Genomic DNA, 22,863 nt, shown 5'->3' on the forward strand with positions numbered 1-22,863 from the left:
TATATAAACATGTATGAACATACATATGAATGTAAAAAAGAATAAATATATACATATATATATATAATTAACATATATGTCCTAACACAAAACACAGTAAATGTTTTGGAGCTGATTTGGCCAGATAGGCAAATGCTGTTCATGCTGCCATTTTTCAGTTTCAAATCCAGAGACATAAAGCAAAGGTTGAGGTGTAGGCTATATAAAACTGTTTGAGATACTTCCAAATGAAATCAGGTTGTCTGTGATTAAACTGAAAAAAACCCCTAAATACAAACATTTTCAACTACACTTCATGTCTTTTAATATTCTTAACTAATTCAGAAGTCAATTGCATAACATTTCAAGCCAATCCGACTGCTTCCTGCTTTGATCCTGATCTCCCTTCTTCCTTGCTCTGACTTCAGTGCTGATCTCATCCTCAATGTGCTTTGTGGGCAGAAAGTTTACCTTTCCTTTATTGTTCTCCATGTTAAGCATTACATATTGTGACCTCTGCTTGAGGCAACCTTTGAATTGTGTATGATTGAAACTGCAAGTTTCAATGGGCACTGGCTTTTGCTATTTATCTGTGTAGGGCCTCTTTATGTCACAACAGACCTCAGAGTTTGAGGTCACAACAGACCTCATACTTTTTTGACAATGAGCTGTAAAAATTCATTTTTTGGAGGAATTTTATTCTGGGAAAGGTATCAGAAACAGGAAAAAATTTGTTCTCTGACAGAAAGAAGTTGTAAACAATTTTATCTGAAATGTGAAAAATGTGAAGCTTAAAGGATTAGGATTTGAGGACCCAGAACAACGGTTTATTAACCTAACCTTTGAAAAACAAGGATTCAAGTGGAAATGCTGCTGCTCCCTTTATTTCTGGTGGTTTCTCTTCTTAAACATAACAAGCAAACAAACAGAAGGACTGCAGACAGCATTAAAAGATAAATTGTGATATTCTTCAGACCTTACATTTTTCTCTTAGCTTTAACTATGTTCTGAGTGATGTGAATGATTGCCCTTGCAGGAACTTGTAGCAAATCAAAGTTTCTTGGCAATGAAAATCCAACATATAGCCCCTTATTTTAGTTCCTAAAAAACCCAAGTGCAGCATTCATATCACTTTTTACCTATTAAAAAGACGGATTTTACTTTCAGAAATTTTCTAGTAAATATCTTGACAAATACAGAAAATTACATCTGTCAACGTCGGCATATTTTTGCTATTTTGAGAGCAAATAGTAAACCATTAAAATAAAAAGTCTGGTTTTTATAATGTAATACACAGCAATGGTAAAATAAAATGTGTCAGATAGTTGTAAGAGCAATGTTTCCTCTCATTTTTTTATACTAAAATCTTTTACTCTGTTCCTTAACATCCAGGACACTGAGTGTGAACAGCGTGCCCTTTGTGATGCAATAAAGTAACTATTGTCTCTAATGCTATTTGGAAGAGTTCAGGTTGCCTCACTCCATCACAGCTGCATGGAATCAATTACAATTAAATTAAGTAATTAAAACCATTAAAATCAATTGCTATATATGCTAAACAATTTCCTCACTCACTTGAAAAGAATAATTATTTGGAAATTTTTATAATACTTTTTAACTTGCTACATTTTTGTTAAATGTGATGATTCTGAGCAGGATAATTTATTCAGTTCCACATATTCCCTTTAATCCTATTTCAAACAGGATTTTTATTTCATGTCTCTTGCATTCTATATTAAATTATTGCTGTTTTAGTGAAATTTGGATTCTCCGTGAATTGACACATAGCTGTGCACATAGTTTCATCTTTTCATTCCCTTTGTCAAAAGGTGGCTAATTAAAATACTTTATTTAGAGTGTTGTTCAGAAACTCAAATTGAATTCTGTTAAGTGGAGCAAAAATAAACTCTTCCTGGTCATTCATGGGTAATATAATGCACAGGGGAAAAAAAAAAAAAAGACTGTTTTACCTAAAAGCACTCATGAAAAGGTGAGATTTAAATGATCAAAGACAGCATAACCTGAATGAAAGGAATACATATGACTTCAGGTAAGAGAGAATTCCATTGGTTCATGTGAGTTTGCTATTAAGAGAAGTTAAAATTCATAATTTTATTTAAGCGGCTGAGGAAGTTGGTATCAGATGCATAATTTACTGGGCAAGGAGGGATAGACAGTACCTTGCCTATGAATTTGTAAAACAGTGAAAGTCATGAGGGAAATATTTTTATTGTCTACTATTTTATTTCATGAATAAGCACCTAACCTGGTCCATAGCTGTGCATCTGCTATTAATATCAGTAATATAAAATTAGAATAAAACCTTCTAAAGTAGACATGATGAAAATGTCTTATTGCTTCCATAGGTACATCACTTCTAACAGTAGAAGCTTATGAACACAAATTTACGGGAGAAGACATAAAATATAGCATCTTCAGTGACAAGGAGAGCATATTCTCCATACATCCCACTACAGGTATGTTTTTACAATTTTTTTTCAAGTCTCTGTGTATAGTTTAGAACATTAGCAAGTTCCTAGCACAAGAACAAGGGCTAGATATCTTAAGAGTACTCCCTAGTAATTAGGGTAATTCTCCTGTTACAGTGAATAGATCAGGCACAGTAAATTCAGGCACATGGAGAGACCTGCAATGTTGTAAACTTGATGTAAAAAGACACTGAACACCAGTATATCTGTTTAAGACACTCAGTTCTGATTAACTTTGGTCACCAGGTGTGGGGGTGGATAAACTTTGTGATCCAAGCTGAAATTCCATCTTGTTTCTCATCATAAAGTTGCCTGAAAACTCAATAAACAAAAACCTTCAAAACACTTCTAATGTAGAAGCATTAGAACCTTGTTGAGCTTAATGCTCTTTGTTTCAGGCAAACGTTGACATGTTTTAAAGTAGTTCATTTTTTTTTTGTGTGTGATTGTGTTCTGCAGCAGGTCTGCTTTTAGCTGCTCTTCAGTCAGGAATTTCAGGTGCAGGAGGTAGCAGCACTTTCCCCCTATGCCTTTACATGTTTGTCATCTAAGGTTCATAAGACAGCATAACTACTCTGTTGCCTGTCAGCTCCTAAACATTTGCAAGAATAGAGTTTGCCTTCTGAATAGCTGTAGTCTTTCCTTCTGGGATGGCATAGACAATGTAAGGAGTTTTCCTCAGAAATAATGTAGGTTGTACTCTTAACAAGTGGCTTTCTCCCTCAGTTTCTGGAGGCTTTAATCTGATTATCCTGATGTCTCCAGGCATCAAGTGGCATACCACTGTAAAGTTTATCATGGTTGATGCTGATGGACAATTAAAATTATTTTGTTTTGTTTAGATGAGGGGCACTTAAAGTGCATACTCTTGATTTTCAAGTCCTTTTTATGTCACTGAAATAAAGCTAGAGAGATTAGTCTTAAAGAATATCTTAGACAAGTTTATCCCCAAGAAAATGAATCTTCTCCAATATCACCTCCAAAAAAAAAATATATCAAATGGGATTTTCCTTTTTTTTTATCAAGCTAGGCTGAAAAATGGTTACATGATGTTTTGAAGAGTCTCATAAGCACTTTTCTTCACAAACAGGAGTGGAATTTCTATAGCGGTGAATGTGTCACAAGTCTTCTTTTGAGACATTTGAGCCATTGTGGTTTCTTCTGTTTCCTTTCCTCTGAAACTGTTCTGTTTCTTAGAAAACATTAACTGAAGTGTAGCCTTTAGGAATTTCTGAGAGCAGCTCTTACATCAGAATAATTTTGACACCAGTAATTCTCTATCCATTGCTTCTACAGCAAAAGTATTTTGAGCTGTATCGATGCCCTTTCTATGTTACATATTCTGAACAGCCAAAGGTGTGCTCTACTTGTCTTTTCAAGCACTGAAGTTAATTAACCATACTTTAAAGAAGACTGTCAACCACTATAGGGGGATTTATTATGTTGTAGAATCATAGAAAGTATAGTAGGAAATTACTCAAAGACGTGAACTACTCTGTTCTCTGATACAGAAGGGGAATCAATTGTGCCAAAATCTGACATCTGTAACGTTCTTAAAAGCCATCAGGGGTAACGATTTTGCAAACTCTCTCAATAATCTGAACAAGTCTTGGCAATTGGAAAGTTTTTATTCATATTCATGTTTGCTGAAATCTTTTAAACTTATTACTTCTTAACCCAGTAGCAGTAGAAGTAAGACAAAGGCAACCCCCCTATTATTTACATATTTGAAGACTGTTATCTTGGTTCTTCTTAGCGTGCACTTCTTTATAATAAGCAACTCTGGTTCTTTCACATGTTCCTCCTAGCTGGTGTACCTCAAACTTGATTATTTATTCCACTCTACACTTGAGTCTTTCAGTTTACTCTCTGTCATCTTGAAGTGTATTCCTTCTGCCACTGTCTGTTTTTCTTCCTCTGTATACAGAATGTGATAATTTTTAAGTGTTGTGCTGAAGAAAGACCACCTGCCAGCTTTGAAATCCTTATGTTCAAGACATAGATTGATACACAAGAGTTAATCTTTGCTACTTATCTTAGAAAATAAAAAAATAAAAAGCACTTATGCTATCTCAAGTTTGGGATATAGATAGTCATGGCATTGTTACTGAAAAGTCCATAGAAAACTGAATTTGAATTCCAATGAAATTAATACACAACTTAACTATGTTTGATGCTTAGATGTAATGGAGAATTATTACCTAGAACATTGAAACAATGACTACAGATTTCCAAGAACATTTCATGTTTAATGTGGAGATGTCTAGTTGTACTTGTAGTCTCAATAATTTTCATTTATTATTTTTGATAGAATAATAGTTGGGGTGAGGGAGCTCACTGCATCAGAAAAAGCCAGTGTTTTACCTGTGTGCCAGTCAGATACATAAATTACTGCAGCTGTTGCCCGATTTGGATATAGATGGAGGGCTAGATGAGGGACAAGAGTCTCTTCTGGCATGGCAGTCTCACTGTCATGTACCAAGGGAGCACACAGCCACTTTCTCTCTATCCCTCTACCAGTAAATGTGCTTTGTTTTAGGAAATTGCCAACATGACAATGATCGGTGAAAACTTAGCTGTTCATGTGGGGGGTGATGTTACATAGAAGAAGGACATGATGGAGAGCTTGCTGGAATTCTGTCATGTGTTCGGTGGAGGTGACCATAGATGTTAGGAATTTCATAACTGCATTTGTGCATGTTTTTCCCTGGATATGTGTCACATCTTGGGATTTTTTATTTTTCTGTTAATAAACTAGGTACAATCACAGTGAAAGAGCCAAAGTTTCTTGATTATGAAGTTAAGTGTAAAATACATCTTACAGTTCTGGCTGAAAATAGCTTGAATTCAGCGCTCTGTGGAGTGACAGTTTTGATTCAAGATGTCAATGACAACGTACCTAAATTTGAACAAAGCTATTACAAAGCATCAGTATGGGAAGGCCAGAGTCCCAAAATGGACATTGTACAGGTAAGTGGAAGTATATCTTCCCAAGCCCAGTGCTGTAGTTAAAAAGAAGTTTGGCTCATCTGTTCATGACTACAATCCTGCTAGGTCTGTTCTGGACCACTGTCTTTTAAAAACTGAGAATGAGCTTCTTGATGTTGCTACTACTTTGCTTGGATATCTAAAATATTAAATTAAGTTTTTTTCTAGATGACATTTCAGATCTTTCATTCAGGTTTAAGTTGAAAGAGAATTCTGTATCTTCTTGATAGTTGTGCAGCTGGACTTTAAATTCTCTTTTTAAAAAATTTATGTTTCTATCTTCAAGAAGTTGAAAGATACTATTGAAATCTGCGGTTCTGGTTACAATAGAGGCTGGATCTTGTACTAATGCATCTACTGAAAGGGCTATAGTAATACAAAGAATACTTTCTACTCATCAGACTAGTAGAATCAAACCCAAGTGTTCAATTTAAAATCTGATGCCTAAAGAGCAGCTTGTCTTAATTTAAATGTGCAAACACTTCTTCCTCTGAATGGATCCATTCTCCCAAAGTGTTTCCATCTGGCCATGTTAGAGCAAAAGAATACATCAGTTGGTCTAGAAGAACACATAATTTCCTCAGTGTATGTTCTTGCATTGCAAGTCAGGTCACAGTGAGGGTCATGTTAGGTACTAAAGATATTCTTTCTCTAGAGAATAAATAAATGGAACGCTACAAATGCCTCCAGGGCAAAGTGATTAGAAACTGATGGACGTTGTATTTAGAGAAACATATGTCCAGGAATGAAGAAAAATCAAAAGGCAGTCAAGCCAGATGTGTAATCAAAATTTTATGACAGAATACATTCTATTATGTTTCCTTTATTCAATCTGACTGGTTGCTTCTGCTGTGGTTTGGATCCCATACTCATTATAATGCTTGTTCAGCAACCAGAAAAATACAAAGATGACTCTTCAAAGAGTCAGAGGAGTCTTTGAGAAACCTGTTCATTGCTGATGGATGTTAGTTATTCTGTTGGTTTTATAGATTGCTTCTGCCCTTTTTATGTTTTCCGGTTTGTATTTTTAAAAGGTAATTAACTATTCTATGAAAGATCCGAAAGCTTAATAGTTTAATTATTTTATGCTTTGTGTGTTTGTATAGCAGCAATACTTTAAGGTCAGTCCTGTACCACTGAGAAAGTGCATATTTGTGTACTAAACAGGGACAGCATTCTAACAGCAACCTAATAGTAAAATTATTATATTCAGCCCTAACACTTTCTTTAGCTGAATTTCAGATTACTCATTCATGTGCAGCCCATTGCAGTTCATAAGCAGATTTTGTGACCTCACATGACACTCATGCTGGGGACAAAGACGATGATTTATTTAAATCTGTGCAGTTGAAAGGAAAGTAACCAGAAATATCTGACTGTAGTATAAGGTTTTCTTTCTGAAATTGCATTCTGCAGGTTTTAATTAAGCCTCACGTTTGCTCACAAACAGGTATTTGCAACTGACCTTGACAGTGGGCTGAATGGAGAAATGGAATACTCAATTTTATCTGGTAATGAAAATGCAACATTTCTAATTGATTCAGCACGAGGAATTCTAGCAACAAATACAGGCCTAGATCACGAAAACACTTCATCTTACAGGTTTGTATGCAAGGTTCTCATAAAAATGTATTTTTCTTTGTTCACTCTAACTTGAAAATGCTCATATTGCATATTTCATATTTCATAGTTTCCTGTTGATATCCATTACCCACAGAACCTGGGTGCAAGCCAGACAGCACTGAGAACAGCACTAAAGCTGCCCATTTGTACTATGGATTCTTGCATACTTATCAAATTTAGAGAAAGAAATAGTCTTGTTTAATCAATGGCAACACTTACTGACATAAATGAGTGTGATGATTCACTAAGGAACAATGACAGTTCCTGGATTTTAGTTTATGAAGAACTGTATAGCCACTCCCTCTCTGGAAACATTCTTTATAAATATGTAAAGACACAGAGAAAACATCAAATCAAATCCAAGAAATAGAGATATGTTCTGGTTTTAGATTAGAATATACTTAAATTTTCTTCTCCATAATCTGATAAAGATGCTTTTGTAAACTGTTTTCAGCTATAAGCTGTCTTGCACTAAATATTTTTCCTGTTTTTCAAGAAACTGTGCATAAATATGGTCAAGTGGACATAACAATTTTTCTTTGCAGGTCATGCCATAATTGGAATTAGAAAGCAAATAAATCATGCCTTGAAGACAAATATGAGTATGCAGATTCATTAATAGACCCTTTTTAAGTACCACAGTCTCCACAAAAAGTAGATTTCTTGTATGTGTCAGTAGAAATTACGGGGTTTTTTACATATGGTTGTAGCATCAGTAAAAATATTTGCAAGTTTTCCTGTCCTCTGGGACCTTAAAGTTTTAAACATCCAATAAGAATTCTTATGTATGTGAATAACTTGTAGAAAATGACATCAGAAAGATTGAGAGAGTATGTGGGGGGTTTTTCTTAGTATCAGTGTAATTTGATAATAATGTCCTAAAAAATATATGTTGTTTTAACATAACATATAGGACACTTAACTTGAAGTTTATTTTTCAGTTTTTCACTGAATCAAAAACACCAGTTCTGATTTTTAGTAATTTAAGTAGTGTAACACATTTTATTTGTAACTAGGTACTTTAAAAGAACACTTGAATAAATCCTTCAATGGAAGGATGTTTACTGCTGGTGAAATATTGAGCATATGAGCATAATTCTCATATCTGTCTTTAACTGGCAACCTGATTTATTTCAGCATTTATGTTGGAATTCTAGCCTTTCAAACTGACAGTATATTCAAGGAATATGAAGCTTCATATTCCTTCTCTTTATAATTAGTTATTAATCTGTGTTAATCACATTTTTATTAATCTGTATTAATCACATTGTTAGGTGAATAGTGAATAGCAAAAGAAGCTTTCAAAACTGTTTTCCTGTTTGATTTCAAAATGTTACCATCAGTTCTTTCAAATTTGCAAGGAGTTGCTTATTTATCTAAATTGAACATTTTCACCCCCAGAAGTTCTAAGTCCCTTATAATAGGAGTTATAATGGAAGTGTTGAGAGAATTTTAATGCCTTGGCTAAGATGTTTTTATGAGAGGTTTTTTTCCTGAAACCTTAGAAAGTGATTATTTTTAGTAAAATATTTCCATATGTATACCTTAACAATATTCATTCTAGAAAAAATACATTTTTTGTATGGAATTTTGCATGGTCATTGATTGAATACTGGTCTGCAATTCAAGTTATGTCTTCTGTCAGTGTCAAAAACCACAAGGACACCCAGAGCAGAGCTGGTGTGGTTCAGGAATGGAAGTGCTGCAATCCACAGCTTGAGTTACAGCCTGGGTATTCCATGTTATCATGTGAACATTTAGGAAGTAACATCTATTTGACACTTTAAACAGAAACTGTGACTTAGAAGAAAGAAAGAGAAATAACGCATTCGAAAGATCTTCAGTGAGACCCAGGCAATATGGTGTGACATGTAAACAATTGTTATTGCATAAAACATTTAATTGAGATGCCCAGCTTTGACTTTTATATCCCTTCACATAGCTTCTTTTTTTGTCTGATCTTTACTACCCTTCCTTATGCAGGTGTAATATGGAAGTGTATAGGCCAACTCTTCTAATCTGGCAGTGAGATTCTGGTCCTGCTAAAATCAGCGGGAACCTTACCATTGTCAAATGGTGCATGTATTCAGGGTTTTCATTTCATCACTTACATTTATAGTGTAATGGAGGGGCTATTCAATGTGTCTGCAGGCATTTTGGCTGAATGTTACTTTGGATGTTTTTGTATTACCCCATTTTCACATCCCTGTTGTCTCTTTATAAACAATGAAGAGAGATAGGTTCCTCCAAAGGATAATTTAGTGCTTACATTTTAATTCCTGCTCTGAATTACCAACTGAAAAACTGTGTCTTATTTAAAAGAGTTGTTTAACCACCTGCATTTGGTATGTAACTGGATGAAATGAATACAGAAAAACAATTCCTTTTCTTTGTGTGATTTTAATATATTTTTACCCTGTAGAATCTCCTGGACATTTTTGCTCAAAGATGAAAAACTAAAACTCTGGATAGTCAACCTTACAGAAAGAAAGATGGAATTTCAGAGTTGCCATGAGGAACAGAAATGACTAATCTTTTTGGGTTTAAAATTTCCCCTGCTTATAACATTGGTGGATAATTCAGTGATTTCTGACCAAAAGTGACAATTACTGCTTCCTTTAATTGTAGGTTGGTTGTACAAGCTGCTGATAAAGGAAACCCCAGACTCTCTGCTACAAGTATTGTGAGGATAGAGGTGTTAGATGTTAATGACAACGCTCCAGTTTTCCAACTGCTAGGTGAAGTGGAGGTCCCAGAAAGTAAGTGTGATAGTACAGCTAAGTTTTGTTAAGGCTGGGAATTGTGAGATAACGGTAGTGCTTTTGGTGATTGGTGTAACTAAACAACTGTAGTAAAAAGGCTAATGGGTAGTATTAAAGCTGAAATATCAAAATTAATTGTGTTTTGCTTTTGTTCTCAGAGGCATTGTTCTTAATCTTTAGACATTGTGTTTAGGAATAGTTTGGAACAAAACCATAGGCAATTCATAAAGAGAAAAAAATCTGCAGAAATACAACTGTAATCTGTTCATTTTGAACTCCAGTATCATATCCTTCATATGTCTTCAATTTCCACTTTTTTCCAATAAAAATGCTTGGTGGTAAAACTAGCATTGCTAGAAATGAGACATTTTGAATTTCATTGTGATGAAAGAAATAATTTCTGTAAATTTGAATGAAGTGTTAAAATGCTCTATAACTTGATCCAGTTGATGATCATAAATAGGAGGACCCAGGACCTCCCAAGTTCTCATCCCAGCACACATCTGGTATGTTGTGTGATGTTAGCTCAACATTTGCAGATCTTGAGTCTTAAGCCCATAACTTTCAAATACAGGCATCATATATGTGAATGCGTTAAGATACACAACGGAAAATTTATAAAGACTTAGGTGTTGAAACCCCAGTAGTTCTGTTAAGAAAAGATATCAAGGCTGTCTTTCTCGTGATATGTTTTAGCCTTTCCTAAATTTAGCTCCCACTGGTAATGACAGGTACAGAATTCATGGATGCACAGCAGCTGTAAATAGTAGTTACTTATTTAGCTTTTTGTATGCCGTTTAAGAACAGTTGTTTTACGATATGATACAGTATTTTTGAAGCCTCATGCCCCAGGCATGCAAATGGGAAATGGTTTAGCTTCTGTTAGTTCCAGGCTTTGTTAAATGATCACTAATAGGTTCAGTTTGCAGTTACCGGTACTGTCAATTTAGCCCATGACAAAGCTGTCTGTATCCAGTTTCTCAACCTCATAGGGTTATACCTTGATAGACCCTAATATTTTTGTACCATGTAGGTCTGTCTGGAGGTCTCCTTTCTCTCTAGTGGCCTCCTCCTTTGAAAAGCTTCAGAATTGCATTTGCTGGTTCTACACAGACCAGGGGTCTCTGATGCCTCAGTTAAATATTCTTGTGGAGGTTTGTGACATTGTTCAATAAATTCATGTCACCTAAATGCTCATGTAAAACCATGTAAGTTCCTGTTGGTAGCAAAGAAACAGTTATGACTACACTGGATCTGAGAAAGTCTAGAGAAAACCCAAATTAAAACTGGGATACAGCACATACCTTTGAAGAAATCCACTACTATTTCCATACTGTTTCTGGATACTGTGCTTATTGTAAAACACAAAGTTAAAATACATCAAAAGCTATACTGAAAGTTTACATATATCAAAGATTCAATATTACAAAATAGGCAAAATCCTCAGAAATTGTAACATCATCTTTTAGCTATGACTTATTCTCAAAATTATTGTTTCAGATGCCCAGCCTGGTTTTATAGTGACTCAGGTGTCAGCAAGTGATGCAGACTCCAGGCCAGCACTTCAGTTTGGTTTTATTTATGATAATGGTCCTGGAATGAAATTTACCATCGATCAACACACTGGTGTAGTCACAGTAGTGGAACCATTAGATTTTGAAGAAACTGCTGTTTATAAGCTGAAAATCATAGTTTCAGATTCTGTGCATCAAACAGAAGCAGAACTCACTATCCTTGTTTTGGACATCAATGATAACCCACCAGTCTTTACTCAGGATTCATATCAGGTGAGAACATGGCAAATGGACAACAAACACGTGATAGATATCTTTCCGTATATGATGATAAATAGTAAGAGTACTTGTTTATGTTTGTCTTAAAAATGCATTTGAGCACCAAGAAGAAAGGTCTCTGCAAACTATTTCTGAGCAGAAACAAAGCAGAGCTCTTCTGGGAAACCCCAGCCTCTTCCTAAGAATTCTACTAAAAGAACTGAGGGAATTGTTCTGTTTGAATGTTTGTGGTTTCTGACTTCAGAAGGCAAGTGATGTGAATGCTAGCTGTATTCCATACACCATGCATTCATCACTAGGAGTTACGGGATATTATCCAAACCAGTGAGGAGCAGGGTTCAGTGTTCAGAACTTCCTTCTTCTGAGAGAATGGTGAAGAAGTTGATACATTTATTCTGACCCTGTTACTATGGCATGAATTTCTTCATTTTCTGTTACACAGCTCCACAGAGGTGTAGCAAGTGCCCCTGTGATAGTTCATGCACTTATAGTTTGTAATGTGTAACCCTGCCTTACAGTAGTGGTGCTCATCTAGGGAGTGAAGCATAGGAGTTCTGACTTCCCCAGTTTCCCCTACTGGACTGAGGAGGGTGCAGAGCTCAGCTTTTGGACTTTTGGACAAGCATTTGAACTGCTATACTGTTGTAGAAATCAAATTGTCTAACAGTGAAACAAAGCAGTTTTAGTCACTATGGACAGCTATGGGCCACTGAGATGATTTAAGAAATTAGAGCGTCTATAAAACAGAGTCACAGATTTCACAGAATATTGAGTTGGAAGGGACTCACAAGGATCATCAAGTTCAACTCTTAAATATGTGGCCTGTATGGGGATTGAACACGCAACCTTGGTGTTATTAGACCATGTTCTAGCCAACTGACCTAATCTCAGAGTCATTGAGTTCTAGAATAATTTAGGATGGAAGGGACCTTTAAAAATCATCCAGTCCAACTGCCTGACCAATTCAGGGGCAGACCAAAAGCTAAAGCATGTTTTTAAGGGAATTTTCCAAATGCCTCCTAAACACTGACAGGCTTGGGACATTGACCATCTCTCGAGGAAGCCTGTTCTGGTTTGACCACCGTCTCGGTAAAGAAGTGCTTCTGAACGTCCGGTCTGAGCTTCTCCTGGCACAGCTATTGAGCCATTCCTACGTGTCCTGTCACTGGGTTATCAGGGAGAAGAGCTCAGCACCTCCTTCTCCCCTTCTCTTCAGGAAGCTGCAGAGAGCAATGGGGTCACCTCTAAGCCTCCTTTTCTCCAAATGAGACAAACCCAGAGTTCTTAGACACTCCTCATCGGACATGCCTTCCAGCCCTTTCACTAGCTTTGTTGTCCTCCTCTGGACACATTCAAGAACCTTCACACCCTTCTTGAAAGGGTGGGGCCCAGAACTGCCTACAGCACTCAGGGTGAGGCCACACCAAGGCTGAATGCAGTGAGACATTCACCTCTGTTGACTCTCTGGTGATGCTGTACCTGATGCAGCCCAGCGTAGAGTTTACTGCCTCTGCAACCAGGGCACACTCTTGACTCACATTGAGCCTGCTGCCAACCAGCACCCCAGATCCCTAAAACAGTATGGAATGCTTCACGAATTTGCGTGTCATCCTTGCACAGGGGTCATGATAACTTCTCTGTGTCATTGCAGTTTTACTATCTGTGCTGCCAAAGTGAGCATGATATCACACAAGACTCTCAAGAGCAGGCTGCTAAAAGGGTTTTGCTGACTTAATCAGCCGTAGGACTGTGGGGCGTGGTCTAAGGCTCAGCAGAGGTAACAGCTTGGAGTTAGGGCTTGGAATGGGAGAGAGACAAAGCCTGGAGCTTCAGGTTAAGGTCGGCTGCAATAAAAGTGCCACAGGAGAAATTGGGTGCCAGAGCAGTTGTTTCCTTAGGACTTGTTGGTGTGGGACTAGGCCTGTGCAGCTTGGGCTGAGGCGCAGGAGAGCCTAGAGCATGGATAGTTCAGCCTGGAGAAGAGAAAGCTCAGTCTTACCAATTTGTGTAAATAATAATGGTGAGGAGTAAAGATGGGCAAGTCAGATGGGCAAGCCACACTCCACTCTGTGGTGTCCAGTGACAGGACAAGAAGCGTGGGCACAAATCAAAGTACAGGAAATTCTATTAAACATCAGGAAACATCTTTCTCTTTTTCTTTTTTTTTTTATTTTTAAACCTCTAGCAGTGACTAAGTATTGGCACAGGTTGCTCAGATCAGTTGTAGAGTCTTTGTCTCTGGAGATATTCAAAACACATCTGTACACAGTCTTGGGCACCCTGCTGTAGGTGACCCTGCTCTGAGCAAGGGTTGCACAAGGTGACCTCCGGAGGTGCCCACCAACCTCAGCCATTCTGCAATCCTGTGAACTGAACTGTTTGTTTGATCTGGTGCTTTTTGTGTGTGGTGGACGTCCTCAGAGCCAAAAATATGAGGCACAACAGAAGACGTGGATTGAATAATGCTTCATTTATAAATATCAGACAGATTTATTCAAGAAATAAGTCTAAACATTTGGCTTAGTAAAGAATTTTCAATCTATGAGCAAGTGCAGGCACAGTGGTTTAGTCACTTAGATACCTGTAAAACTTTCAGGTGCCTGAGTTGTCAGGATTTATGTAAAATTCCCACTTGTACTCATAAATCTACATTCTGGAAAAAAATGCACTATTAATGCTCAAGTGATTTTTAGACTTTAGTTTTCTTCAACCCTCCTATGTGTCTGATTATGGATAATAGTTTAGGCAAGTACTTTCTTCTGCAAGTGCTAGGAATTTTTTTGTAGATTGGAGCAGACATTATAGGCAGCATTATAAAGTGATGCAAAACAGTGTAGCTCTATTGACCATGTTAACATAAACAGCTGAGCTTCTCTTTTCCACAATCCTTATGTTTGGATGTGTTGCTTGGAGAGCAAGATACAGTGCTGCTTTTTGGTCAATGATATGTATAATTCCCTATTCATCATCCTGTATTTTTACCCTTTTATTATCCTTTCAAGTGTTTTCATATTTATGCTCCTTATATATAGTTTAATATATACGTATGGTTATTATATACATATAATCTCTCTGTTTAAATTATTTAAACTAACACTTCAAGTTATGACAGAGGTAGCTGCTATATCATGCTGTTCATTTGAAATTTATACTTCCAAAGATTTATACTTTGGAAGGAAACTTTGGTCACAAAAGTACTGTATCTGGACTTCAAATAATGAAAATTGTTAAAAAGGGAATGGGCTTTCTTGGTTTCCTAGAGGAAAAAAGGGAGAATTTTGAAATACTAAATTCTAGGAATAATCCAGTGCTCTAGTGCTGGAATTTTCAGGGTGCATGTATTGGGTTTTTTTTAGTGGTTAAGCATATATTCCAAACAGAGACTGCAGACTGTATTCCATGTATGGAAATGAAGGTGTTTTTGAAAGCAAGAAGAAAAGCTATTAGTTGCAGTCCATTAATGTAATTTTGAAAAAAGTGATTCATTTATTCTCTGAACTCACTGTCATAATGAGCTGGGTGGATTTTACTACTGCTTATAGTGTACTGTGAATTTTAGCTGTATTAAAGGCATAGTTTTCAATATCTCAGCTCTTTATAGTTTTGCCCCAGAAGAAAATGGGTAAGTAAAACTTTTTCCAAAGCTGGGAACTGTGTGTGTTTTTTTCTAATAAGATCAAATAAAGCCAAATGTATACTTTTTATGTTTCAAATATTTTATTAAGCTCTATTTTTGCTTTATATGTCAGGTGAACTTGCCAGAGCTTATTTCTATGGATGCCACTGTTCTGACAGTCTCTGCAACAGATAGAGATTCTGGGCATAACGGAATGATTTCCTACAAAATCCTCTCTTCTTCTGAGGGATTTTCCATTGATCACAAGAATGGTGAGTCTGTAAGCATGGCTTATTATTTCAGCTTTTTTAGTGTAAATTGAAGAGTCCTATTGCTTCCTCACCTGTTGCCAGCGATTAGTTGAGTTCTGGAAATTTTTGGTGGCCAAAGTCCATGCATATGTTTTGGCTAAATCTGCCATTATCAGTGAAGAACTGATCGCATCAAAGACTGGAGTTCTCAGTTTGTCCCGGAACCATGCATATTTTTGCTGCTCTAGATGCAGTATGTGTATTTGATACTTTATTGTTGTGGGGAGGCCTTGGCTTCACAGTATTAGCTATGAGTTCTTAGAATCACAAAATAGTTTGGAAGTGATCTTTAAAAGTCATCAAGTCCAACCCCTTGCAATGAGAAGGGGCATCTTCAACTAGATCGGGTTGCTCAGAGTCATGTCCAATCTGACCTTGAATTTTTCCAGGAATGGGATATCTACCACCTTTCTGGGAAATGTGTTCCAGTGTTTCACCACCCTCATAAAAAAAAAATAGTTCCTTATATCTACTCTGGCTTTACCCTCTTTTAGTGTAAAACCATTACCCCTTGTCCTGTCACAACAGCCTGTCTGTCCCCATCCTTCTTATAAGGCTCCTTTATGGCCACTGTGAGGTCTCCCTGGACCCTTCTCTGGGCTGAAAAACCCCAGCTATCTCAGCCTTTTATCACAGGAGAGGGGCTCCAGCCCTCTGATCATTTCTATGGCCCTCTTCTGGATTCGTTCCAATAAGTCTGTATCTTTACTGTGCTGAAAAGTCCAGAGCTGGACACAGTACTCCAGGTGGGCTCCAGCAAGAGCAAAGTAGAGGGACTGAATCGCCTCCCTCAACCTGCTGGGCACACTTTTTTTAACACAGCCCAGGATGCAGTTGGCCTTCTGAGCTGTGAGCACACATTACAAGTTCATGTCCAGTTTTTTGTGCACCAGTATCCCCAAGTCCTTCTCCACAGGGCTGTTCTGAATCCCTTAATCTCCCAGCCTGAATTGGTATCAAAGGTTGCCCCAACTCTTGCGCAGGACCTTCCACTGAGCCTTGTTGAACTTCATGAGGCCCCACTTCTTGAGCTTGTCCACGTTCCCTCTGGATAGTATCCCATCCCTCAGGCATGTCAGCTACACCACTCAGTTTGGTGTCATATGCACATTTGCTGAAGGTGCACTCGATCCCATTGTCTGTGTCACTGATGAAGCTATTAAACTGTACTGGTCACGGTACAGACCCCTGAGGGACACCACTAGTAAGTGATGTCTATCGTGTCCATCCATTGAGCTGTTGACCCACTATTCTCTGGATGCAAGAGATTTACTATGGTTTGTGCAGCCATTATGGTTGAGTCATTTTCAAATATGACTGTTTAGATTCAGCTTTTGGAATCACATTTACTTGCCTGTGGAGTGTGGCCTTTTGTTAATTCTTTTGTATTTTCAGGTTCAGTGTTTGCTACAGGACCAGTGACAGAGCTGAAAAATATTTCCACTATTCATCTTCTGATAGAAGCCATGGATGGTGGCAGTCCCGCTCTCACTGCAGTTACTTCCATAGCGGTGCACATAGAAGATGTAAATAACTATGCCCCTCAGTTCACAAAGGTTCTGTACAATCTCAGCGTGAGTGAGGATGCCTCAGTCGGAGAAAGCGTCCTCATGTTTTCAGCCATCGACTATGATTGGACCCATGAAAACACATATGTTGAATACTCTATTATTGAAGGCAATGCTGAGAATTTATTCTCCATAGAAACAAGCGTCATGGGGTCAGAAACATCCTACAAACTTGTTGGCAGTCTGGTTTTGAGCGATGTTCTTGACAGGGAAACAGCTTCTTCTCACCATTTGGTCCTCCTTGCCTCTGACTGTGGAACACCCTCCTTGAATTCAACTGCTACTGTGCTAATAACTGTGCTGGATGTTAATGATAATGCTCCAGTATTTAGCAGCCCGGAATACCATGTTCATGTCAAAGAAAGCATCCCTATAGGTAGTCATGTCACCGAAGTTTCAGCAAATGACTGTGATGCAGGCACTAATGCAGAGATCACTTATGCTATCATCTCTGGAGACGACAGGGGACATTTTCGCTTGGATGAGAAAACAGGATCAATGGATTTGATGAAAATGCTGGATTATGAGGATACCATGAAATTCACTTTGATCATCCAAGCCACAGATGGAGGAGCTGATATAAAAAATATGGCTTTTGCTGTTGTTTTTGTAAATGTCCTAGATGACAATGATTATGCCCCGCTTTTTTTGTTTCCCAGTCTGAGCTGCATTGTCAGTGAAAATATGCCTACATTTTCTTTTGTGTGCGCTGTTTGTGCACTGGATTTTGATAAAGGCTCCTATGGGCACATTACCTACTCCATTCAGTCTTCATGTTTGGCTCATCGTGAAGCTCCTAGAGACCATGACATGTTCTTTATTGATCCTTTGACAGGAGATATTCATACAAAGCAAATGTTTGACTATGAAAGTCAGAATAGGTACTGCCTCATAATCCAAGCAAAAGACAAAGGTGACTCATTGGCTACCATTACAGTTCAGGTAGATATTGAGGGGAGAGATGAATTTGACCCAGTATTTACACAAGAACATTATTTTTTTAATCTCCCCGAGAAGAATGAAGCAGGCCAGTTACTTGGCAGAGTGACAGCATCAGACAGTGATGGTGGACTGGACGGAGTTGTTCATTACTCTCTTCTAAAACCTTCTCCATTCTTTTCTGTGAATGAAACCAGTGGTAATATTTATTTGACTCACACTGTTCACAGAAAGAAAAATGGCATCAAAAAGAATGATGATAGTCTGGAAGTGTTGGTAAGAGCTCATAGCCCAAAAATGGAGTCAAAGTTCACAATATGCACTGTTTTTGTAAATGTTTCCAGTTCTCCTGATATTGATCTCACAGCATCAGCACACAGCCTGACCATTAGTGTTTCCATTTCATCGATAGTGTTCTTGCTGCTTGTGGTCGGTCTGATCGCACTTACTCTGAGACATAAGCGAAAAGATCCGATGAATGCTTGTGTGAAAAAAGAAGCAGTTTCCTCCTCAGCTACTGATGTGAATTCAGCAAGAGAAGATAAGGACTGCCAGAAAATCCAAAGTACTGAGAGCAGTATGCTTCCCATGGGTGCTATAGCAAAATGGCTGAGCCTAGCAAGAATTGGAGAGGGGAAGGATGATGATGTCCCCTGCAGGCATTCAGACTCCAGTGGCCATGGTTCTGCTGAAGGAGAAACTGCAGAGGATGAAGAAATAAAAAGGATCAACGAGTATCCTTGCAGAAAAAACACCAGCTCAGCACTGAGCGAATACGGCTCGCGAATGCCAGATTCAGGGATCCCAAGAGAGTCTGATCAGTTCTCCTATCAGTCTGGAGAAATGGATGGCATGGCTACCATGCAAAGCACGGAGAACATGCAGACCATTAAAGGAGAAGGCAGAGAAGAAGCCTGTGACACAGCCTATGCACATGAAATTTTGTCTCAAACACTTAAGAAAATTGGAATAAAAGAGAAAGGTATAATGACAGACCTCACAAGAGAATGTGTCCCGATGTCAGATAGGCAAGACTCTGGGTGTGATTCACTTGCAGCTGTTGGCACCTCTGATGAGGATCTTGCAGGTAGTTATAACCGAGATTATGTACTCAGCTGGGAACCCAGATTTCAATCTCTTGCCTCAGTGTTTAATGATATTGCAGAACTGAAAGATGAAAACGTACACATTCACAGCTTGCCCAAGGAGAAGAAATCTCTTGTTTTCCCTCCTCCCTTGATAACATCAGTAGCACAGCCTGGCATACGGACAGTGCCACCAAGAATGCCAAATATAACATCAAGGCAAGCATTTAATAAATATGCTCATTCTCCCATTATCCATAATCTTGGATACCCTCCACCAACCATGACCCCAAGTTTTTCTCCTTCTCTCTCTTTACTTACTATGCAGACACCTACTGCTTCTCCAGTAGTATCTGATGGGAAAATGATAGGAACATGTCTTATTGATCCAAGCTATGAACTTGCAATGGAGGAAGAAATTCAGGTCTAGGTTATTAACTGACATATCTTACAGTAAAAAATATGGCTTAAAATATATTTTGTTATTTTTTAACAGCAAAATATGCCTGTCAGAGCTATATCACCAGTATTCTTTGTTTCCGTGAGCTGAAACAGTTAAAATATAAAATAACCACAAACTTTGTAACTGTACATCTTATTCTTCCTAGAATACACTGTGAGACCATGAGGCTTCTCCTCTTTCAACTCTCACCTGTGGTTTCCTATGTAAAACCCACAGCCAGGTGCCTGATAACCAACTTGACTAATTTTACTGTTCTTCTCATAAAATACATCAATAACAAATAAAGGGAAGTAATTATTTATTTTGGCAAAGATTCATTAGCATGCTGGTGGGTTCTGACTGCTTCTATGGTGGTATTAGAAGAGGATACCAGAGGGATGTGTAAGTACAGCAGGTCTGGAGGTGGGCAAAGAATAGAGCAAGGATTCCTACAGAGCTCTTTCTCTAGTGTGTATCCAGACTTCCCAAATCTCAGCCCCTGAGTCCCAACAACCTGCTGTGCCTGGGTGGTTTCATCATCTGCTATGCCTTATACTTGGGCTTTATTAGCTATCTTTGTGCTGTGGAAACCCATTAGCACTTTCTGTGCACCTCTTCTTTATCTCCTGGTTCAAAGCCAGCAAGTCACAATCATCTGAATAATGGTTCACCCTTGGAAAACAGAATAACCATAAGAGAAAAGCAACCATCTTCTCTATTATTACATCACAAATAGATACCTGCTGTCTTTCTGTCCTGTTACAGAAGCTGTCCTGGTCCTCAGGCAACTGTAAGCACAGACAGTGTTACAGTTCTGAAGGTCTTGTATGTGTCCACCCTGGTCTTTGGTCCTGTGTTGGACCAAAGATCTCTACAAGACCAGATAATCTGGCCTTGTTTGTTGTATGTATCATACATTTGGCATTTTGTGTATGTATGTATATCCAGACACACACATGCTGCGTATGCTTGTGTATTGTATCAGATCAATAAAATACACAGAAAATACGTGTAGAATAACTGTTTTTTCTTCAATGTATATTTAAAAGTCTTTTACATCACATGGATTAGAACTGAGCTATAGGGGAGTGTCTAATTGGTGCCCAGGAATCTGCTACGACTTGGATGTGTACAGAAGTATACCTTGTACAGGTGGAGGGAAAGCATAGTGTGGTCAGGCTGAGTGATTTTGTGGAATCAGCATCAGGTGTGCAGTGGCTGCTTGTCCTCAGTCATGCGTGTCAAGACTTGCAGCCTGTGGGCTCATAACTTGTCTTTGAATAAAGATCCTATTTCTGAGGCTAAATTGTCAGCGTACACCCTGCATATAGAATAGGATCCATGCTGCTATGCAAGAGAGTGTCTTTTAAAACTGGCATTTTTTCTGTGTACTGCTGTGGAGTAGGAAACAAGACATAGCTTAGGCATTCATTGGGATAGACAAATTTTACTAAGAAGACAGAATGGTAAGTTTTATAGTCAGACCTGTGCCAGGGAGAGGAAAGCAAAAAAGAGGACTGATTTCCAGTTCATATCTGAACTGGGAATAATAGGGTATCAGTTTAAGGACATTATTTCAGAATGAATATTATTCTCCACTTGTTAGCATTATGTCATCTATAGCCTGTTTACTTTTGACTTACATGTCTTAAGTTGTACAGTAATTTCTAATAGAGCGAAAGGTGTTCTTTGGGTGTTCACTTCTGTGCAGTTATAGTTTTGGGAGGCACACAAAGATACCTTTTCTATAAAGTCAAGAACTTAGCGAACGTGTTGTTAGTTTCAGATGGTCATGGGCAAGTGGCAGCTGTTGCTCTGAGGAGCAATGAGCACATGCCATCCTGACGGGGATTATCTTTCCAGTGTGTGATCAGTGGAAGAATAAATGCTTTATACAGAAAAACTATATTTCATCCTTCACATTGATGGATGTGAAGCTGGTAGCTAGGACTTCCTTTCATGTGTAGAGTCTAGGCTAATGGATGAGTAGCTTTTTCTTTGCTAATATTGCTGTTGCAAGAGTTCTAATGCTATTAGAATTAGAAATCATTAAAAAGCATCAGTCATCATATTTAGAACAATATTTGGTCCTCACCATGCTAATGGTTGCCCACCTCCAAGAGTTCTTGAAAAATGTGAAAACTATTTCTGTTTATGCATTTTTTGCAGAGCTTGTTTTTGGTGCCTTTCTAATCAGATTTGATATTATTTGCATCCTATTTATCAAGCACATTATATAACCAATGCATACTTTGTGTTCCTATTAAGTGTTACAGCAATGTTTTCATTGTCTCTTATGTATTAGTTAATTTTTTATAAAATGAGAAACAACACGTTGTAGTCAGGCTTAAAAGTATAACCATTGAAACAAGTGTCTGCAATAAATCATGTACAGTTCTTTTAAACCTTACTGTTTTTATCCCTAAGTAAACAGTATAACTTCTATAATTTACCATGAGTTTAATATTAGCTTGCCTTGAAGAGGGTGTGTTACTTTGCAATTCTGCACACCAGTTTTAGCACTTGGGAGAAGGTACAAAACTTGTTAGTGGAAAATCATATTAAGCTCAAAAAGCATAAGCTATAAAATAAAAGACAGTTGTCTCTTCTGGAATTTTGGCTGCCTGCCTTCTGGATTTGCTTGTTGGCAGCCTTGAAAACACTAGTGTAAATCACTACCAAATGGATATAAAAATTCCATCCACCGGTAGTAATCGTTATAATGATGCTCAAGCAGATTTCTGTGCAAAGGGGGAAAGCCTTCATATTTTTAGGGAACCCATCATTTACAGATTATAAAAATGTATGCCTGTTTTCTAAAATGATACTAAAACCACTAGTTACCTACACAAGTCCGTACTTAGTTTGTCTTTTATCTTCAACTGAAGATAGGAATTGTTCCTAAATCAGTTACAGGTAAAAATAGTTCTGATAAAAATAAACTGTTGTTGCTAATTCTATTGCACTGACAGTTCCTACTATCATTTACATTTAGTTGTCATCCATTCTCTGTGCTGTATGTCACTTGTTTTCTGTAATTGACATGTAGCTTCCTGAAAAACTATATTTAACTGTTCTCTTTGGGAGACATACAAACTACAAACACGCTGCCCTGACAAAAAAAGTGTTACTAGCACCAGACTGACAGTTGTGCCCATATGGCTTTATACTTCTACAGCTCATGGAGTCAAAGACCAATTGGCAATCCAGTTGGCTACCACAGGCATGTGAGGCAATTGGATTAGACTGCCTCTCAGCAGTGCTGCCT

The 22,863-nt window shown here is 37.8% G+C and overlaps 1 protein-coding gene and 1 non-coding gene across 2 annotated transcripts in view; one reads left to right on the plus strand and one right to left on the minus strand.

Annotated features, from left to right (window-relative positions):
* DCHS2 (dachsous cadherin-related 2) overlaps positions 1-20,585 on the plus strand; it is an 88,653-nt gene extending 68,068 nt beyond the window's left edge. Inside the window, exons 14-20 of the mRNA XM_018071050.2 lie at positions 2,346-2,456; positions 5,227-5,438; positions 6,907-7,058; positions 9,708-9,838; positions 11,342-11,628; positions 15,384-15,522; positions 16,957-20,585. Coding sequence (XP_017926539.1) covers positions 2,346-2,456; positions 5,227-5,438; positions 6,907-7,058; positions 9,708-9,838; positions 11,342-11,628; positions 15,384-15,522; positions 16,957-19,583 — 3,659 coding nt within the window. The 3' untranslated portion in view covers positions 19,584-20,585. The remainder of the gene's footprint in view (positions 1-2,345; positions 2,457-5,226; positions 5,439-6,906; positions 7,059-9,707; positions 9,839-11,341; positions 11,629-15,383; positions 15,523-16,956) is intronic.
* Positions 13,210-13,315, minus strand: LOC112841128. Its single transcript, XR_003212761.1, has one exon. It is a non-coding gene; the product is annotated as a U6 spliceosomal RNA (small nuclear RNA).
* Positions 20,586-22,863: the final 2,278 nt, after the last annotated feature.

Source organism: Manacus vitellinus, unplaced genomic scaffold (assembly GCF_001715985.3).
Source record: "Manacus vitellinus isolate BGI_N305 unplaced genomic scaffold, ASM171598v3 scaffold_0_pilon, whole genome shotgun sequence".
NCBI lineage: Eukaryota > Metazoa > Chordata > Aves > Passeriformes > Pipridae > Manacus > Manacus vitellinus.